Source organism: Nicotiana tabacum, chromosome 19, assembly GCF_000715075.1.
Source record: "Nicotiana tabacum cultivar K326 chromosome 19, ASM71507v2, whole genome shotgun sequence".
Classification (NCBI taxonomy): domain Eukaryota; kingdom Viridiplantae; phylum Streptophyta; class Magnoliopsida; order Solanales; family Solanaceae; genus Nicotiana; species Nicotiana tabacum.
Window position 1 is genome coordinate 93,857,234 of NC_134098.1, and position 14,377 is coordinate 93,871,610.

Consider the following 14,377-nt stretch of genomic DNA (forward strand, 5'->3'; position numbering starts at 1 on the left):
AGTTGCATTTGTAGCTCGGTATTTGAATTGTCAACAAGTTAAGTACGAGCATGAGAGACTTGGTGGTTTGCTTCAGAAGTTAGAAATTCCTGAGTGGAAGTGGGAGCGTATCACTATGGATTTTGTTGTTGGGCTTCCATGGACTTAGAGAAAATTCGACGCACTTTGGGTCATTGTGGACAGGTTGACCAAGTTAGCACATTTCATTCCAGTGGCAGTTACCTATTCTTCATAGCTGTTAGCTGAAATTTACATTCGTGAGATTCTCCGCCTTCACGGTGTGCCTGTGTCTATTATTTCAGATCGAGGTACGCAGTTTACCTCACACTTCTGGAGGGTTGTACAATGTGAATTAAGCACGCGGGTTGAGTTGAGTACAACATTTCATCCACAGACAGACGGACAGTCAGAGCGCACTATTCAGATATTGGAAGATATGTTTCGCGCTTGTGTTATAGACTTTGGAGGTTCTTGGGCTCAGTTCTTGCCACTTGTGGAGTTTGCTTATAATAATAACTACCAGTCAAGCATTCAGATGGCTCCATATGAGGCATTATACGGAAGGTGATGTCGTTCGCCAGTTGGTTGGTTTAAATTGGGAGAGGCTCGGTTGTTGGGTACCAATTTGGTACAGGATGCCTTGGATAAAGTCAAAGTTATTTAGGATCGACTTCGCACATCTCAGTCTAGGCAAAAGAGTTATGCCGACCGTAAGGTTCGTAATATTGCTTTCATGGTTGGAGAAAGAATATTGCTCCGGGTTTCACCTATGAAAGGTGTAATGAGGTTCGGAAAGAAGGACAAGTTGAGCCCTAGGTATATTGGACCCTATGAAATTCTTGAAAGGGTGGGTGAAGTAGCCTACATGCTTGCACTACCACCTAGTTTATCAGCGGTTCATCCGGTGTTCCATGTGTCTATGCTCCGAAAATATCATGGTGATCCGCCCCATGTGTTAGATTTCAGCTTAGTCCAATTGGACAAAGATTTGACTTATGAAGAGGAGCCAATAGCTATTCTAGCCCGGCAGGTCCGACAGTTGAGGTCTAAGAGTTATCCTTCAGTTCGGGTATAATGGAGAGGTTAGCCAGTAGAAGCATCTACCTGGGAGTCCGAGTTGGACATGCAGAGTGAATATCCACACCTTTTCACCAACTCAGGTACTTTTCTAATTCCGTTCGAGGACGAACGTTTGTTTTAGAGGTGGAGAATGTGATGACCCAAAAGGTCATCTTTAAATTTAATAATTAATTATGTATTCTAAGACCTCGAAAAAGTACTGTTTATCATTCCTCGACTTGCATGCGCAGTCCGTATAATTTTTCGGAAAGTTTTTATATGAAAAATTGATTAAAATGTGAAATAGAGCCTTAAAACCCAATTGAGTTGACTTTGGTCAACATTTTGAACAAACAGACTCAGATCAGTGTTTTGATAGTTCCGGTAAGTCCGTATCGTTATTTGGGACTTGGGCGTATGCCCGGAATTTAATTTGGAGGTTCCTAGCTTGAATTATCGCCAGTTGGCAAAAACTAGAAACCTAAAGGCTTAAAGATTTCAAAGTTTGACTACAAATTGACTTTTATTGATATCGATGTCGGATTCGAGTTCTTAAAATTTTCATAGGTCCGTTATGTCATTTGACTTGTTTGTCGAATTTGGTGAGAAACAGAATTATTTAAAAGTTATATTAGGGGAACGGGTTGCCCGCCGCAATAGAAACAAGTTGAGGGATTGTGATTGCTGAGTTGATTTCAATTATTAATATTATTTACTGGTCTTACTAATATTCCCGTTATTATTATTGTTGTTATTACTACAAGTTAAATGTAAGTGACCCGCCTTAGCCTCGTCACTAATTCGTCGAGGTTAGGCTCGGCACTTACCAGTACATGGGGTCGGTTGTACTGATACTACACTCTGAACTTCTTGTGCAGATTTCGGAGTTGGTCCTAGTGGCGTACCATAGATTTGCTCGGATTAGAGCTACTCAGAGGAGACTTGAGGTATAACTGCACAACGTCCGCAGTTCTGAAGTCCTCGTCTACTTTACTTTAGTTGTGTGCTTGCTTTCAGACAGCTTTATTTTGTTTAGACCTTATTTGTATCATTCTAGAAGCTCGTGCACTTGTGACTCAAGTTTTGGGATGGTAATTAGATATCGCGATTATTATGGATTATTTCAGACATTATTTCCGCATTTGTTTCCTTGGTATTAATTAATTTAAAATTTTGTTAAAATGACTAATTATATTCTAACATTGGCTTGCCTAGCAAGTGAAATGTTAGGCGCCATCACGGTTCCGAATGTGGGAATTTCGGGTCGTGACATAAAGGCCCATGATGTACTATCAATTGGCAGTAAGATGACTACATGTTCTGCAATTGACAGTATAATTTATTCAAAGGAATGTTAAGGCCAATGGCTAGTTTTAGAACTTTAGCATGGTTTCTTCTCCTCGACTATACGCGAGACATTGTGTGATTGAGAGGCTGGAGCTATGACTTGAATTGCAAGTGTATTGTTCAGTACAGCTTGCAGTTTTAGCAGCAAACTCAATCTATGTACGGAACATTCAGCAGAGTTTAGCTAAAATGATTCATTCTATTATCAACAAAATGCTGCTATGTCTTGCAAATTAATTTTAAAACTAAGCCAAGAGATGCATATTTTCACAAAACTTCAGATTTTAAAGGTAAATCAATGTACCACCAAAAGGTTGAGCGAAGAAAGGAAGAGTAAAAGATGAAGCAACGGCAAACGATGTGTAAGAAGTTACTCCAATGAATAACATTCAAGAAATGAAGCCAACAATCAGATCATCCTAAAATTTATAGAAGCAAGGTCAAACAAAGCGCTATCTATGCACAAGCTACAGGAAATCCTCAACTAATAAAAGAAACTTCAACTGACTGAGGCAGCATGTAGAAAGTTCCGCTAACAAGATAAAAAACATCAGCTAACTAAACATTAAAATCCTAAAAACCACACTTGAATCACTTCAGTTAAGTCATAAGGTATAGTTAAGGAATGACTATGCCTAGGATTGACTTGCTGAGAAGCCAAAAAAACAATTTCCTTCAGTGACATGCATAAGTGACGTGACTTCTCTGGTTTCTGCTCTAGCACACACGCAACCATCTTCAGAATCAAGGAGGGGTGACATGGCTTCTAATTCTGCTTGAGCGCCTTACAGGGGTGATGACTTCTTCCCCTACACTTGCCTAAAATTTCACAATGAAAAAATCAGAAAGTGTTCAAAGTAGTACAGAAAAAAATAGATTTGGTAGGTAATGTACTAGTCAGTACTCACATGCTTGATAGGAATCCTCTCATAAGTAGTGAAACTTCCATAAGAAGGTGAACCCAACGAATACTCAGACGCAGCCAATGACTCTCTCCTATTACTCTTTCTTGGTTTCTTCTCCATGCTTTGAGCTTCATCATTTGCTGATTTGGGATATTTCTTACTATAAGATGAACTTATCTGAAAGCTGCTCATTTCTGAGGGACAAGACTCTCCCATGACGTCAACCTCCGTTGGCCAGTTTTGAGAGGAATGTTTCTCTTTGACAATATGATCAGAATAGACTACTGACTGCAGAGTCTTATCGTTTTTCGTCTTCAAATAGATAACTATAGCAGCTAGCACAGAAAGGATAACTGAGGAAATCCCAAGGATCTGATATGCTCCAACATTGTCTCCAAGTCTATCATCAATTGGAGAGTGCACCGTTTCAACAGAAGAATCATCTTTCACTAAGCTTTCAGGGTTGTCGTTCACTGACTCAACTACAACATCAGAACTGGCATCATTATCAACATTGAAAGATTCGGTTTCAGCCAACTCATGCTCCCCTTGGTCTAGATCCCTTTCTGAACTAATAGACTCATTCCCCTCAGCTACTAGGACAACAGAAACTTCTTCGGTATCCAAGTCATGTTGTCCTTGTTCTTGATCATTTTCTGAGCTATCAGCCTCATTTTCCTCATCTAATTTAATTGCTGAAGCTTCTCCAATCTCCAACTTATGGGCTCCTTCAACTTCCTCTTCATTGCCATCATCATCAAAATCAGCTTCCTTTTGAACTTCTTCCTCTTTGGGCTCAGTTTCAGACTCTTCATCCTCATCCAATTCAGCAAGTTCAAACCCTTTATCCAACTCCACCGAACCAGTACTCCCTTTCAAATACCAGTAATCTATGCTACTATCTTGTACATCAGTCAAGTTCATGAATTTTAAAGGATGCACTGGAATATCTGATGGAATGCTACCAAGGTCATAAATCAACTTTGAGAAGTAAGAAATGGCTTCACCAGAGAATTGCTTAAAGTAACTATTAGCCTTCACCAACACTGGAATGTCTGATGGAATACTCAGATTAGAAAATCTTAAGTCTATGGACCCAGGAGTAGTAGTAAGTAAGGGAGAATCAGTAACTGAGATCAATACTAAAGCAATCAATAGTACCAACAGCAGAGAAAAAAACTTTGATATTACTGAAGATCTTGGCTTTGTTCTCATTTTTGCTTCTGCAATTTCCTCAGCAGCAGGTTCAGGAATTTTGGGTTCCTCTTCCTCTTCTTGATCAACTGCTGCTTCAAGTAACATCTCTTCTGAAGAAGAACCATCAGATTCTTTCGGCGATTCTTCAGCAGTTTGAGAAGCAGGTTCAGGAATTTTAGGTTCCTCTTCCTCTTTTTGATCAACTGCTGCTTCAAGTAACATCTCTTCTGAAGAAGAACCATCAGATTCTTTCGGCGATTCTTCAGCAGTTTGAGAACTTTCACTGTCCTCTGTGTCTGAAATGTTATCAGACAGTAATAACTCAGACAAGAAGCTGTCATCTAGACTCTTTGCTCCTCCTACTACATCCAATCCTTTTTCCTTATTGAGTAAAACCTCAATTCTTGGGTTGGGTTTGTAGTGAAGAAACTGAGGCCTGGGGGAGAGGTAATTGGTTTTAGGGTCATATGGAGGTAGAGAGGGATCAGCATCAAGTGGGGCTATTAAAGTAGAAACCAGTATTGGCTCATCATTGCAAATATCAGAATCCATGGTTACAGTATCAGAAATGAATTCAGAGGGTAAAGGTACTTCCAAAAATGTTACCTTTTTAGGGATTTTGTTAACTGGAGGTAGACCTTGTTCTTCAACAAGAACGTTCTCCTCCTTAGGGTCCAATAAAATTTCAGTTTTTTTCATAGATTTTACAGTACTGTTGCTCTGTTCAAAACCCACATCATAATTTTCGGAAGATGCATTAAAAAATGTAGCTTTACCGTCAGATAAGGAAATTGAAGTTCTAAGAGGGTCATTTCTTTCCACCAAGATTTTCTTTTTAGGGGATGAAGCAATCTTGGAAGAGGCTGAAATTGTTGGAGACATAAAATTCTTTGAACCCTTTGCCGCCGGTGACCTCAGTTTCGCTGATTTCAACTCATTCTCTTTCTCTTCAAAACCCCCTTCTTTCCCTAAATTAGACACCCTTTTAGCAGAATCTACAACAACAACAACAACAAAAAACAAGAAAAATACAGCAAAGTGATTAATCAAATCAAGAAATATTGCAACATATTATTGACATTTCAAATAAAGAAATTGAAGTGGAGGAAGGAGAAATTACCAGCAGGGCTATTGGCAGGTGTAACGGGGTTGAATCCTCTGTGGGTTGAAAGAACTGAAGGTCGTGAAAAAGGGTTGCCGTTAAAACTTCTCCTTGCTGTAGAATTGGTGTTTTCAGAGGTTCTTGGATGAGGAGGAATGGGTTTTGCAGAAAGTGGAGAAGGAGATCTGTTAGAAGAACCCGCCATTGATGGACTATACCAAGAAAGGTAAGAGAATCGTTTGCAGAAAATAGATAAGGAAATGAAATAGGGTAGTGAATTGAGAAAGGAAAGTGAATTTTTTTAGAGAGGATATCTTGTGGGTGTTTGATTCTATGAAGATGCTGTAAATCTTTTGTAACGGCTACTTTTGAACTTTCGGAATAGGGGTTTTGGTATTTGAATGCTGCCTTGTTTTGACCGTTGGAGTGAAACGATCAAAAGCAGTGACTTTTGATGATTTACTTCCTTTTTTCTTGTGGCGATAAAGGTGGATTTTGAATTAAGATAACAAACTTTAATTCAAATAGAGCCTGAATTAGGGGAAAAAATAAAATAAAGGTATATGATGCATATTTTTTTTTTATATTAAATCTTGTTAAAAGTTATGTTCTTTCGACCTTAAGTAGATTAGAAGTCGTATGCTTCAATAACTTAGTAATTATTATACATAACACAATACAACGTGCAAAAAATATAGGAGATGATACAAAATCTATATCTTCTATATCTTATTATATTAAAAGAGGGTAGTATGCATCGTGGTTAAGCCAAATGGCAAGCTAAAATGAAGCCACTTGGCAACTTTAGGATAATATTAATAATTAGAAATCTATATTCTATTAAAAGGAGGGTAGTATACACCAATAATTATAAATTACAAATTATAAATAAAAACATAATTAATGGAAATAGTTTAATGAATCTTATACATAATCTAAATAGATCTTAGACAAATCTAATATATATATATATATATATATCTACTCATAGATTTTCTTCTATATTAGCTAGAAATATCTATATTATATTAAAAGGAGGATAGTTGTGACGACCTGACCGGTCGTTTTGAGAGTTATAGCCCCGATCCCATATTAACTGCTTCCCCCGTATCTTTTTCTACTATTGTGACTTATCGGGAGGTTTCGTTTTGGTTTTTGGAGTATTTTGGGACACTTAATCCCTAAACGAGAGCTTAAACCTTAGAATTTAGACCGCAGTCGGAACTGTGTGAAGACAACTCCGGAATGGAGTTTCGTCGGTTCTGTTAGTTCCGTTAGGTGATTTTGGACTTAGGGACGTTTCCGGATTGTGTTTTGGAGGTCTGTAACTCATTTAGGCTTGAAATGGCGAAAGTCAAAATTTTGGAGATTTTGACCAGGAGTGGAATATTTGATACAGGGTCTAATTCTGATTCCGGAAGTTGGAGTAGGTCCGTAGGGTTGAATACGACTTGTGTACAAAATTTGGGGTCAATCGAACGTGGTTTAGTTGGTTTCGGCATCGGTTGTCGAATTTGGAAGTTTCAAGTTCTTTAAGTTTGAATCGGAGGATGATTCGTGATTTTAGCGTTATTTGATGTGGTTTGAGGGCTCGACTAAGTTAGTATGGTGTTTTAGGATTGGTTGTTATGTTTAGTTGAGGTCCCGAGGGCCTCGGATGTGTTTCGAATGCTTAACGAAGGACATATTGGACTTAGAAAATTTCTTAAGTTTGCTGGTTTCTGGTGTTTCGCACCTGCAGTGGGGGAAACACAGGTGCGGGGGCCGCACGTGCGGATGATTAAGTGCAGAAACAGATTTGGAGGGAGTGGTCAGGGGTCGCAGATGCGAGGTGAGTTCCGTATCTGCGATGCCCGCAGATGCGCTGGAGAGATCACAAGAGCGATGGAGGACCGCAGAAGCGGACATAGGTCCGCAGGTGCGCACACGCATGTACGGCCTTTTAATCGCAGAAGCGGGCGATGAGTTTTAAGTGAAAACCGCACCTGCGAAGGAATTTCCGCATGTGCGGAACCGCAGATGCGGTTGAAGTTTGACTGGCAGAAAAAAAGGCTAAGTGCGAGGGTTTGATTTCATTCTTCATTTTTGGACTTGGGAGCTCGGAATTTATCGATTTTTCGAGAGATTTTCAGAGGAAGGTTTGGGGTTATGATTCCTAACTCACTTTTGGTTGTATTCCATTAATCTATAGTTATTTTCTTAATTTAATTTCGGATTTGGGGTTGAAAATTTGGGAAAAAGTTGAGAAAAGTTATTAGGCCGAATTTTGGGATTTTGATCGAGATTTTGGTATCAGATTTGAGTAATTTTGGTATGAGTGAACTCATGAGTGAATGGGTGTTCATATTTTGTGACTTTTACCCGATTCTGAGACATGGGCCCGGGAAGGCTTTTTAGGGCGATTTTCCAATCCCTTGCTTTAGCTTTGATTTCATTAGCTAGTTTACTTCCTTGTAGTTATATTTATGTTATGTAATTGATTTTGGCTAGATTTGGCCATTCGGAGTTGGATATCCGTGGAAAGAGCATTGTTACGGATTGATTGAGCTTGGTTCGAGGTAAGTGGCTTGCCTAACCTTGTGTGGGGGAACTCCCCTTAGGATTTAGTACTATTTTGATATGTGAGCGCCGTGTACGTGAGGTGACGAGTACGTACATGGGCTAATTGTTGTAAAAACCCCATTTCTGTTAAGTAATAACCTGTTTTCCTTCTTATTTGAGTCATATCAGCATGTGTAGTATCTTGTTAGATTAGAACAACATGACTACTTGCCTTAATTGTTTATTTGAACTCTGCGCAGCATGTCTAGTAAATTTCCTTTTTTTCCTTGTCTTGTAATTAGTTTAAATTATAGGATCTCGTGTTGTAGCTGTTGAATTCTATTGTTTGAGTTGTATATTTACTTTTGGGACTACGGAACGGTATTCAGGGAGATCCCCCTACATATTTACTTTTGGGACTACAGAACGGTATTCCGGGAGATTCTCATGTCTTGCATATTTACTTTGGGACTACGGAACAGTATTCCGGGAGATCTCCCTGCACATTTACGTTTGGGACTACGAGACGGTATCTCGGGAGACCCCATGTTGTTATTTCTGTGTACTAAGGTGTTACATTTCTATGTTTTCATTCTTGTTAAATTTCTGTCTTTATTGTATTGCGATATTTCATTCTGCCTTGTTTTTATTATATATCTATATATACCAGTAGGGCCCTGAACTGACCTCGTCACTACTCGACCGAGGTTAGGCTTGGCACTTACTGGGTACCGTTGTGGTGTACTCATGCCCTTTCCTGCACATATTTTTCGTATGAAGATCCAGGTTCCTCCTACTAGCCTCGTCCTTAGTTGTAGTCACTGCTATTTTCGGAGACTTCAAGGTACATCTGCATGCGCCAACAGATCCTTGGAGTCCCCCTCTATTCCCCTATGTTTATTCTTCCCTTATTTCTATAGACAGTGATGTATAGAACAGTTAGAATCTCGTAGAAACTTGTGATTTACAGTATTCCGGGTCTTGGGTGTGTTATGTATATTCCGAGAGTTGACTATTGTATATGCCGAGGGGCATCTCAATTGCTTATATAGATTATCTGCTACTATTAGTTGTTAATTTTCATGTTTTCATTTCATTTCCGTAAAGTGTTAGGCTTACCTAGTCGTAGAGACTAGGTATCATCACAACAATTCACGGAGGAAGAATTTGGGTTATGACAAGTTGGTATTAGAGCTCTAGGTTCATAGGTGTCGTGAGTCATAATCCGATTTATTAGAGTCTCGCGGATCTGTACGGAGACGTTTGTACTTATCTTCTGGAGGCTATGGAACTGTAGGAACAATCATACTTCTTTTGATTCCTTGTCGTGCGAGTTATTGGCATCAAATTCTAAAATTCTCTTTTCTATTCTTTCTCACAAATGGTGAGGACCTGTACCGAGAGATATGACGACCAGGCACCCGTGCCCCCTGCTAAAGCCGCCAGAGGCCGGGGTCGGGGTAGAGGACGACCACGCGGTGCAGCCAGAGCATCCGCGTGAGCTACGACAGAGGAGCCCCCATCAACTCCAGTTGGAGGGCAGGCACTAGAGGTTCTTATTATTGTACCAACCCTCCAAGAGACTCTAGCCCAGTTCATGAGGATGTTCAGCACCTTAGCTCAGGCTGGACTGATTCCACTAGCTCCATCCACATCTCAGGCCGGGGGAGGGGCACAAACTCCTGCGCCGGTACTCCAGAGTAGCTGGTTTAGGTCGACCAGGTTCCAGAGATTGTACCAATTCAGCCGGTAGATCCAGCTCAGCCCGAGGTTATGGCAGCAGCTTCTGAGGCGGAGCAGCTCAGACTTGAGAGGTATAAGAAGTACCACCCACCTACCTTCAACGGATTGTCTACAGATGATGCTCAGGGTTTTCTGGAGGAGTGTCATCGTATTCTCCGTACTATGGGCGTAGCGGAGACGAACGAGGTTTCTTTTACTACATTCCAGCTTAGAGGAGAAGCCTATCAGTGGTGGTGTGCTTATGAGTTGAGTAGTCTGGCCGAGGCAACTTCACCTACATGGACTCAGTTCTCTGACATGTTTTTGAGAGAGTATGTCCCTCAGAGCCTCAGGAACTCATGGCACGCGGAGTTTGAGTAGTTGTGCCAGGGTTCTATGATTGTGTCAGAGTATGCAGTCCGTTTCAGTAATTAGGCCTGATCTGCATCGGCCTTGGTTGCTACAGTTCGGGAGAGGGTTCGTCGCTTTATTGAGGGACTCCACCTCAGCATCAGGATTAGTATGGCCAGGGAGTTGGAGATGGATATCTCTTATCAGCAGGTTGTGAGCATTGCTAGGAGATTGGAGGGCATGCTTGCTAGGGACAGAGAAGAGAGGGAGGCCAAGAGGTCTTGAGAGACTGGTTATTATTCTGGTGTTCGTGCCCCAGCAGCTCGCCATGGTAGGGGTTATGTGAGTCGCCCCGTTCATTCAACTCTTCCAGCTGCCAGTGGTGTTCCAGCCCGTTCTAGACCTTAGGAGCCTTATTATGCACCGCCAGTATCTAGTGTGCCTCATGCTCGGGATGCTTTTAGCGGCCAGTTCAGCAGACCTAGCCCGAGTCACTCACAATAGCCACGCCCTCTGATGGGTTGTTTTGAGTGTGGCGACACTCGCCATATGGTAAGGGATTGTCCCATACTTATGAGGGGTTCACCTCCACAGACTTCTCAGCCACCACGTGCTCCACCGGGTCCTCAGGCTATGATTCCAGCACCAGCTATCGGCCCACCTGCTTAGCCATCTCGAGGTGGAGGTCGGGGAGGTCGAGGTCGCCCTAAAGGGGTAGGCCATTCCAGGTATTATGCTCTTCCGGCTCCTGTAGAGGCAGTTGCTTCTGACTCTGTCATTACAGGTATTGTTCCAGTCTGTCATAGAGATGTGTCGGTATTATTTGACCCAGGCTCTACGTATTCCTATGTGTCCTCTTATTTTGCCCTATATTTGAGCGTATCTCGGGATTCTTTGAGTTCCCATGTTTATGTGTCTACTCCTGTATGAGATTCTCTTATTGTGGAACGTGTATATCGGTCGTGTTTGATTGCTCTTAGTGGTTTTGAGACCAGAGCCGATTTATTATTACTCGACATGGTAGACTTTGATGTTATCTTGGGCATGGACTGATTGTTGCCCCATTATGCTATTCTTGATTGTCACGCTAAGACCGTGATACTGGCTATGCCAGGCTTACCGCAATTAGAGTGGAGAGGTGCCTTAGAGTATACTCCCCGTAGAGTTATTTCATTTCTTAAGGCTCAACGAATGGTTGAGAAGGGGTGTGACACGTATTTAGCCTATGTGAGAGATGCCAGTATTGATACCCATAGAGTTGAGTTAGTTCCAGTAGTGCGGGATTTCCCAGATGTGTTTCCAGCTGATCTTCCGGGCATGCCGCCCGACATAGATATTGATTTCGGCATTGATTTGTTGCCGGGCACTCAACCCATCTCTATTCCTCCATACCGTATGGCTCCTCCTGAATTGAAGGAGCAGTTGCACGAGTTGCTTGATAAGGGCTTCATTCGGCCTAGTGTGTCGCCTTGGGGTGCTCCGGCCTTATTTGTAAAGAAGAAGGATGGTTCTATGCGTATGTGTATTGATTATCGCCAATTGAACAATGTTACAGTGAAGAACAGGTATCCTTTGCCTCGCATTGATGATTTATTTGATCAATTACAGGGTGCCAGGGTATTTTCCAAGATTGACTTACGTTCAGGCTATCATCAGTTGAAGATTCGGGAGCCAGAGATCCCGAAGACTGCCTTCAGGACCTGATACGGTCACTATGAGTTTCTTGTTATGTCTTTTGGACTGACCAATGCCCCAGCAGCCTTTATACATTTGATGCACAATGTGTTTCGGCCTTATCTTGACTCCTTCGTCATTGTGTTTATTGACGACATTCTGGTGTACTCCCAGACTCGGGAGGATCATGAGCAGCACGTGAGGACTGTGCTTCAAACTCTGAGAGAAAAGAGGTTGTATGCAAAAATTTTGAAGTGTGAGTTTTGGCTAGACTTAGTGGCATTCTTGGGTCATGTAGTATCGAGTGATGGGATCAAGGTAGATCCGAAGAAGGTGGAGGCAGTGCAGAGTTGGCCTAGACCGTCATCAACTACGGGATTCGTAGTTTTCTTGGTTTGGCGGGGTATTACCCAGAAGGGTGCTCCGTTCAGGTGGACAGAGGAGTGTGAGGAGAGCTTTCAGAAGCTCAAGACAGCTTTGACTACAGCCCCAGTTTTGGTATTGCCTACAGGTTCGGGGTCCTACACTGTATATTATGATGCATCTCGGATTGATCTTGGCGTGGTGTTGATGAAAGACGGTAGGGTGATTGCCTACGCGTCCAGACAACTGAAGGTGCATGAGAAGAACTATCTTGTCCACGACCCTGAGTTAGCAGCTATTGTTTATGCCCTGAAGCGCCACTATTTGTACGGTGTTCCTTGTGAGATTTACATTGATCATCGGAGTTTACAGCATCTGTTCAAGCAAAAGGATCTTAATTTGCATTAGCGGAGGTGGTTGGAGCTACTTAAGGATTATGATATCACTATTTTGTACCACCCGGGAAAGGCCAATGTTGTGGCCGATGCTTTGAGTCGCCGGGCGAAGAGTTTGGGGAGTTTAGCATGTCTTCCAGCAGCAGAGAGGCCCTTAACATTGGATGTTCAGACTTAAGCCAACTAGTTTGTGAGATTGGATATTTCTGAGCCAAGTCGGGTGTTGGCTTGTGTGGTCTCTCGGTCTTCTCTTTATGATCTTATCAGGGAGCGTCAGTATAATGACCCCCACCTGCTTGTCCTTAAGGACACGGTCCAACACGGTGATGCTAAGGAGGTCACTATTGGGGATGCTGGCGCATTGAGGATGTAGGGCAGGCTATGTGTGCCTAATGTAGATGGTTTGCGTGAGTTGATTCTTCAGGAGGCTCATAGCTCGCGGTACTCCATTCATCCGGGTGTCGCGAAGATGTATCAGGACTTGAGGCAACATTACTGGTGGAGGAGAATGAAGAAGGGCATAGTGGAGTATGTGCCTCGATGCCTAAATTTCCAGCAGGTGAAGTATGAGCATCAACGACCGGGTGGGTTGCTTCAGAAGTTAGAGATTCCGCAGCGGAAATAGGAGTGGATCACTATAGATTTCGTTATTGGACTCCCACGGACTTAACAGAGGTTTGATGCGGTTTGGGTGATTGTGGATAGGTTGACCAAGTCAACTTATTTCATTCCTGTGATGACTACATATTCTTCCGAGCAGCTGGCTCGAATCTACATCCGTGAGATCGTTAGGCTTCATGGCGTACCGGTATCTATGATCTCTGATCGGGGTACGTAGTTACATCATGGTTTTGGAGAGCCGTACAATATGAGTTGGGCACTATAGTGGACCTGAGCACAACATTTCACCCTCAGACGGACGGACAGTCCGAGCGCACTATTCAAATATTAGAGGATATGCTTCGTGTGTCTATGATGGAGTTTGGAGGGTCATGGGATCAGTTCTTGCCACTTGCAAAATTTGCCTACAACAACAATTATCAGTCGAGCATCCAGATGGCACCGTATGAGGTTCTATATGGTAGGCGGTGTCGGTCCCCAGTGGGTTGGTTCGAGCCGGGCGAGGCCAGATTATTAGGTACAGACTTGGATAAGGTGAAGGTGATTTCGCACAGCCCAGTACAGACAGAAGAGTTATGCGGACCGGAGGGTTCGCGATGTAGCATTCATGGTTAGAGAGCGGGTCTTGCTTCGGGTATCGCCTATGATGGGCGTTATGAGGTTCGAAAATAAGGGCAAGTTGTGCCCGTGGTACATTGGTCCTTTTGAAGTGTTGCGGCGTGTTGGGGAGGTTGCTTATGAGATTGCCTTACCACCCCAGCCTAGCAGGAGTTCATCCGGTATTTCATATTTCTATACTCCAGAAGTATCACGGATATCCGGCTCATGTATTGGATTTCAGCTCAGTCCAGTTGGACAAGGACCTATCTTATGTTGAGGAGCCAGTGGCTATTTTGGACAGGCAGGTCAGAAAGCTAAGGTCAAAGAACATTGCTTCAGTAAAGGTTCGGTGGAGGGGTCAGCCGGTCGAGGAGGCGACTTGGGAGACAGAGCAGGATATGCGCAGCTGTTATCCTCATCTGTTCACAGCTTCAGGTATGTCTCTATACTCGTTCGAGGACGAATGGTTGTTTTAAGAGGCGGATGATGTGACGACCCGA

The 14,377-nt window shown here is 42.5% G+C and overlaps 1 protein-coding gene across 1 annotated transcript; it reads right to left on the reverse strand.

Annotated features, from left to right (window-relative positions):
* Nucleotides 1-2,767: 2,767 nt before the first annotated feature.
* LOC107781975 (uncharacterized) lies at nt 2,768-5,980 on the reverse strand. The gene is made up of 3 exons (XM_016602788.2): nt 5,629-5,980; nt 3,315-5,503; nt 2,768-3,225 (listed from the first exon to the last, which is right to left on the reverse strand). The coding sequence occupies exons 1-3, from the start codon at nt 5,813-5,815 to the stop codon at nt 3,151-3,153; spliced, it is 2,451 nt and encodes an 816-aa protein (XP_016458274.1). The 5' UTR covers nt 5,816-5,980; the 3' UTR covers nt 2,768-3,150.
* Between the last annotated feature and the right edge of the window lie 8,397 nt (nt 5,981-14,377).

Coding starts and splice junctions, on each gene's coding strand:
- LOC107781975 (XM_016602788.2), bottom strand. CDS start 5,815: ATGGCGGGTTCTTCTAACAGATCTCCTTCTCCACTTTCTGCAAAACCC. Junction 5,504..5,628: donor ACCTGCCAATAGCCCTGCTG/GTAATTTCTCCT, acceptor TTGTTGTTGTAG/ATTCTGCTAAAAGGGTGTCT. Junction 3,226..3,314: donor AGAGGATTCCTATCAAGCAT/GTGAGTACTGAC, acceptor GTGAAATTTTAG/GCAAGTGTAGGGGAAGAAGT.